A 7167-nucleotide genomic window follows, 5' to 3' on the forward strand; every position below is an offset into this window, starting at 1 on the left:
CTCAGCTCTCGCGGAACCGGTCAGCAACCGTAACCACTCGATAGGTTTTTCTCTTCTGAAGGATAGGTTTCACTTGGTCCTGCCCAAGAGTGCGTGCACTGCAATGCTGATCAGTCGCTTATGGTCGCACGGTTAAGTGTTCCAAATGCTAGCCAGAAGGTCGCGGGTTTGAGACCTTTTGAACTTTCGCGAGGTGCGTGCTGCTGACGATTCCCAATAAGGAAGATACAGCTAGCCATACAGTACCTCTTCAACTTGCAGCTTAAATGAGTTTCACATACGGGACAAAACATAGCACTCAATAAGCAGTTTGATCCTCCCGTACTCCGCTCTTCGGTGGAGGAGTGTGTTTCACCGTCACTTACTTCCTGGTAGGATACAACGATACAATAAAAAACGAACAAATTTCAAAGCAGTCCGACAACGTCAAATGAAGCTTCGGGAGCACCATACCATAGAGATTTGCCGTCTCACACGAAGAAGTGTGTTCAACCCTTCCTCGGTGAGGCTTACACCGAGTTCAAATGGTTTTGTCGTTCAAAAGCATAGTACATTATTTTCAAATTTTAGCAAGAATGATTACATCTCATCTTTTTTTGAAACTCGCTTACTGTGAAATGATGTTGGTAAGGCGGCCACTCGAACTCCATTGACTGAACTTTCACCTTCAATGGTTCATGGAGGTACAATTGGCTTTCTTGAAGTTCCATGCGCCTTCCACGACGGGAACATCCCACTCGCGTGCAATCAGTCCCTTCTTGTCTTCAGGAACGTACGCCCTTGCACTGCTCAATTCGAAAGATAACTCGCAATTCTCCGTACACAAGATTGTCCTTCCAACGGGGATTCTGTGTGTAGAGCAGATCAACCTGTCACCAGTGACCCGGATTTGAATAATTCATCGATACTCACCACTAGTCAGATTATACTCTCGTTTAATCAAACTGTTAGATGTTGGATTTGAGAATCTTTCAGCAATGGATTCAAAAGCTCGGATGACTAGAACAAACCTACGTTAATCTGATCAAACATTTCCTCTGGATATACCTCATGGTTATAATGGGTCACTTTGTTTTTGCGAGACCGCGATATGTACAGTCATATATTTACATATTTGTTTACATATTTTTATTATTTAACTTATTTTTCTATTCGTTTTATCATTTTTATTTATTTATTCATTTAATTCTTATTTTATTTTGTTTTTCATTATGATATATTTTATTTCTAATTTTAATTTTTATATATTTATATTCTCACGTGACATATATTAGATATTATACATATCGAAAATTTATTACCGATATTATTGTTTCTATTTTTATTAGTGATATTTATTTATATACGCTATATAGGCCATCGTTATCATGCGAGTAAACTCTTACAAAAACTGACAACTCACGAATTAACGTATATGGACCAACGCTCATCTGAGACGCGATAGAACGCAACAGCACCAGTTGGATAATTTTGTCGCGAGAATCGAGCAAATTTCACTTTTGCCTGTTTCAACCTGAAAAAGAGAAACAATTAAATCCTGTAGGCCTAGACAAAATGAACATTCCAGAAATGAAAACTAGACTGAATTTATGTGAATTTTATGGTTAAACAGAAGTAGAAGAACCACACTTTTTACAAAATCGGTGCTTTACCAAATTTCGGTGTCGGACTTGCATAAATAGATTTTGTAACGCGTCAATACCTGTTTCGATTAACATTTCCACAAGCTTCGTGGCCTAAAATGTGCATTGTCACGCTTTCAAAAAATTGCTTCAGATTTTGATGGAATACTTTTGGTTTCGTGATCACGTACCTGTTGTAGCTGATCAAAAGTTGCTAACTTCGACTTGGGCCTTGGGTTTGTGCGATATATGACATTCCAGTGAATCCTTTGGGGGCGAATCCAATTACCCACTTTATTTGGTTCAAGTACTTTATTCTCTGACTTGATCTCTTTACGAACAAGAATTGAAATTTTTCCAATTTCCCTCGAGTGCCCATTGTCAACCAAATAGTTAAATTGGTTCTATTTGCTCACATGAAGCGTCGCCTCACTCCAGTCCCCAGTGAATTCCTGTCCGCTCGTTTGATAGCACACGTTTTCCCCTAACACCACCAGTCCAGTAATCTCGGTCATGGCTAAGACACAATGGTCCCCAAGGAGCTCGTTCGAGGCGATCCAATTGAACCATAAACTCGTGTCCAACATCACATTCATTCCAACCGCCGGGTCGCCCAATTTTACGGAGGTAACGGGCAATGACTGACGTGGATCAATGACAAAACCTGACTGTGGCTTACATATTCGGTAGTGGTTAACTCCGCTGTAAATTCCATCCGTTTAAATCGCTTGAACGACTGCTCAAGATCGTTGTTCGTGCTTTCATTGTTCATACGCAGAGAGAAGCGTTATCAGTTTTGCTAAATTTTTACGAAATAGTTTGGACTTACTCAGATTGAATAAGGTTTTCCTCCTGCTGCTTGAAAGCAGATGCAGAAGCTTTCAGTTTTATCCCGTTACCCCGTGAAACTTCATCCGGGCTTTTCTGTGAAATGTCTTTTCACCTAGAAGTTTGATGGTCACGTGTTCCCCAATAACTTCCACGTTCATAGCACACGCTGAAGTCACCAACCTGCGTTCTTTCAGCACACAGCAAAGGGGTTTTAGAGGATACTACAGCGTACGTACTGCGTGGAAAAAAACGACGTGTCTCTGCAACACTAAGGACAGCATCCATCTGAAAAAGCTTCAAGATTTGGGGATGCAGATGTCCTCAAGGCCTTAGATGTGACAGCTAAACGGCCGCCATTTGTTAAACAACTTAGGGTTCCCGAAAACTCATGGGGTCAAACTCAGACAAGCATGCAACGAGAATCAAGCGTTTTCTCGAAGCACTTCGAGCTATCCCGGTTCCACCGACCACTCGGTAAATTCCCCACCGCTGTCCTTCTGATAAGCTACCAAAGGGTGAAAATTTCAGCCGAGTTAATAACCTGGAAACCCGTCGGACAAATTGCACCAATCAATTTGGCGGGCACTTCACACTCAACCGGCGCCAGGCAGTTACAAAATGACACCATTGCCGCTAATAACGGCCTCTGTAGTAGAAAATTCACTGACAAAACAGAAGCCCATAGAGACAAGTCGGCTAATAGGACATTCTTCGGTTGGATAAAAAGCAAACACCGCATTTCTGGTTATCAGTTCTGCAAACTATCATTCTGATAGATTCAACCCAATACACTCCGGGGAAATGAAGTAGGTAATCCACATGCACATCTGCTATATCATAATTTTCATGATCTCTACCAGTGTAACGGGGGACACTACTGATGAGGCGCGCGAGTAGTATGTGGTTTTCCTGTAACCCTGCATCGCGACTAATGGAAGGTGGGGTTGATTACGGAACGTGTGGAACTGCTTTTCAACGTTTGCTTACAATGAACGAGTATCCACGAAAGTTCAAGGAGATGCTCAAGACGTTGGGTTTTTAAAAACAAGTTGTCCAATAGTTTAGAGCCGTTTAGTTGGTGTTTTCTACTGAACAACAAAATTCAGCACGCATTATTTTGGCAGCTTCTCCGGAATGCGGAATCTTTGTGAAATGGTAAGCCAACAACCATGCCGATTAGCGAGTCCATTCGAACGATGACAGCGTCGACCAAGCGAATTGTACGCCCTGTCACGTGTCGTTTGCATCATTGGTCACTCAACATCGGTGATGCTGTTAACTCGGGACCCTGTTACAAATGAGTCTAACATCAATATCTTCACTGGATCGAAAATATCCTCCTGTCAAGAACTGCTTTTCATGTAACCTGCCACAGTCGGCCACAGTCAACAAAGCAGCTTTTCAGGACGGCGCACCAACCTTTCTCCGCTTGTCCACTTGAATCGCAAACGCGGTTCAAAAATCAATGGGCGCTAGAAAATGGGGTACCGACATGGCTGAGGACGTACTGAGGTTTTACTTCTCGTAACACGACTGTTGTTTTTAAAATCTCCGTTTACGCTGTCAGTATACCGCTGCTTGAGACCGGTTTCGTCCTTCTTGGAGATCGTCAGTTAGATGCACTCTCCGAAGTTCCGGCAAAGTTATGTCTTACTTGAACCGGAATTGCAGACTGTTTTCGAGAAGTGCATTCATTTGCAAATCAGTTTACAGACTAAAGTGAATCTCTCGTTTATGATGTTTTTCAACTGAATGTGTGATATCCCGAATATCGTACCAACTGGAACCTAAGACGTCGGCCTTTGTGCAACACATTCAGTTGAAGAATATCATAAACAAGAGAGTCGCTTGAGTCCCCCGTGAAAACCAAATTGCACTGCATTTGTGTATTTGTCGGAATATAAAGGTATTGGTTGTGACCTCCCCCAAAGGGGAGACTAATGACTAATGAATGCTTCCGAAGATGTGAGTGCAAAGTAAACTCATAAGGTTGCTGAACGTCCGTCGACAGCCTACGAACGGTTTTGCCACTTTGAGGGCTCATCAGGTAGGCGCAGTCTCCGGGTTTCCGTCAACCTTATGTTTTACTTGAAACCAAATTGCACGGAATTGGCGAATATACACTCATTTCCAAACTAATTTGGTTTCTCGAGAAACGTACCTGGAACCCAACTGAATCTATCGTTTTTGGTGTTTCCAGGCGACTGAGTGTGCTGCGCCACGTCCCCTCATGTTTCAGTCGTTACGATATTCGAGATATCCCAATACATTTATATGTTTGTAATATACTACTCATAAGGTTGCTGAAGATCCACCGACACCCAACGACCGGTTTCGCCCATTTTCGGGCTCATCAGGTAGGCGCATTCCTTGGGTTTCCGTAAAGTAAACTGAACCCGAACGATACCATATTCATAGGTTCTGAGGCACGCCTCTGATGTCCGCACTCTTATTCTGCTGTTGTGCAACTCCTAGCTGGTTATCTTTAACCAGTGGACATAGCACCTGAATTAAGCCTGCAATGAGTAATCTCACCGTAGCCAAGATTCAAGCCAGAATTCACATGTAAAATTTTGTCCCTGCGGATCCGACAACACAACGGACAGTCGACGCGTCATAAAACCATTCAGAATTAGAAAACAAATAGAGCAGTGTCTATGTGTCGAAATCTCTGTAGCTCGCACGCATTCGTTGGTGATCTGTCAGATAGCCGAGCTTGACACAAAGCTTGACGTCAATAAGTTGTTTCGTTACGGATGATGTGAGAAAATACTCGTGTAAACGACAACAGGCTTTAATGTCTACAGGGCCTGGTTTGTTGGAATAAGACTAACCTTCAACGCTCCCAACGTGACATTGGTAAGAGTGTTCATTCATGCACATTAAGGCAAGTTGTCAATGCGTCTACCATAGTTCTATCCAAGTGCATTGAAAAATCAAGTAGGTGAGGATGCGCGAAGATTTTCAGGCCTCCAGGATTAATAGACCTGGTTGGTCACATCCAAATCTATCCGCCATGAACGTAAGACTCACTAAATGCGAACCAAATTAGGCCTCTCAGGATGACAACAAGGCATTCGGCGTTTTTGAGGCCCAACAGCTACCTGCGACTCTCCACATATCACATTCTATCTCAGGCAAAATCCACCTACGTCCTGTTGCGTGTTTACTATCAGTTGTGCTCTTTTTTTACACACGTGAACAACACACTCTCTACAGGTTGCGAGTGGCCCCAATGCCTGGAAAGGTATATGAAATCAGACCCTTTCCCAACGTACCAGCAAGTCCGTCAGGACGGGGATGGTGGCACTCCTGTGACATGGAGGAACTTCTTGAAGGTAGCGGACATCTGGTCCGAAATCTGGGTCCGATGAGTCAGCTTAATGTGACGTAGTTTGTGAGTATGAAAGAAAGACAAACCTCGTGATTCGGTGAGCGATTGTGGGCTGAACGGTCAAGTGCGTGGGCGTCGGAGTAGCTACACATCATCTTTCACGCGGATTTATTGGGGAGCTGCTCGGGATTCGTGTCCGCTGATGCATAAAATGTCATGGTATTCAAAGCTGCTTGCTGCTGCCAAGCCCCAATACCCACCAGCAAACCACGTAGATCAGCGAAACCGTTTGGGGGGGTTGGTGTGCCTGTTTAGTGACGTCTTTGTGTCAATCAGTGGCCGCATTTTATCTTGCGAGCCTCGCTCGCCCCAAGTATTTATGACTATTTCCTGATAAAATGTTTCGCCCTATTGACACCCCGTTGCACACATCAAACTCCTACTTAGGACTCTCTTTTTGCTGACTGAATTCTCTTCGTGTTTGAGAGTAGTTGTTGAATTGAGGAAAAAACGTTTTGGACTCGTTACTTTTTCGTGCACTAAACGTGTACCTCAATTTTTTGCTGCAATTGTCCGTCCTGTGCTATTTGAGAGCTTTACTCCATTCAAAGTGTAATGTCGGGTTAGTCCTTTTTAGACCAGACTGCGTGTTTCCAAGCGGTTATTCTGCGGTGTGTTTTGACTGTCATCCAAAGCCATTTTTTAGTTATAGATCGTTGCGGATCTCCAGCATGTGTCCTTTTTAGGTGACCGACACTTCCTGCGCTACCACATGCGATATGAATGTTACCTGAACCCCTCACAGTAATTCAGCCTACAACTGGAGGGGTAACAGAATGTCCCGACGCCCAATCTACCTCACGACATTATGTCATGTTGATAACGGAGCGTGTAGGTCAAGAACCAATAGCTTTTGCGTGTGAATACCTTCAAACGACAACAGCGACATCGGCGATGACAAATGTACTCAGGCTAATGTTAATAACACCCATCGTGCCCGGAAAAACAACAATTTGAGGCTGCAAGCACGCATTTATTTGAAGTGTCAAACACTGCAAAATGTTTAAATAAATTGAGAACAGTGTTCCTCACGAAAATCCTCACGCGTGTGGAGCAAAATTGACGATTGAATGACGTCGATTCCCTGGTGCGCATCGGCGATGGACGCTCACGGCAAAAGTGCAAATCAAACAAGGGTTCAGTCGGTCGGGTTGTTGACTGCAACGTGGATCTTCTTAGCGTTCACATCGAATACAAGAAGCATTTTGTACAAGTAGTCTGTTCCGAGGGCATAATAGGTACTGTCGTGCGTCAATATTGTACTTTGATATTTTCTGACCCTGCGTTCAGTGTACTGTGGAAGTAACGAGTGAAATTCAA

The 7167-nt window shown here is 43.5% G+C and overlaps 1 protein-coding gene across 1 annotated transcript in view; it reads right to left on the reverse strand.

Annotated features, from left to right (window-relative positions):
• Positions 1–4197: 4197 nt before the first annotated feature.
• T265_04440 (hypothetical protein) overlaps positions 4198–7167 on the reverse strand; it is a gene marked incomplete at both ends in the record, with an annotated part of 9696 nt that continues 6726 nt past the window's right edge. The window contains one exon of the mRNA XM_009169189.1: positions 4198–4407. Coding sequence (XP_009167453.1) covers positions 4198–4407 — 210 coding nt within the window. The remainder of the gene's footprint in view (positions 4408–7167) is intronic.

This window comes from Opisthorchis viverrini (genome assembly GCF_000715545.1).
Source record: "Opisthorchis viverrini unplaced genomic scaffold opera_v5_76, whole genome shotgun sequence".
Classification (NCBI taxonomy): domain Eukaryota; kingdom Metazoa; phylum Platyhelminthes; class Trematoda; order Opisthorchiida; family Opisthorchiidae; genus Opisthorchis; species Opisthorchis viverrini.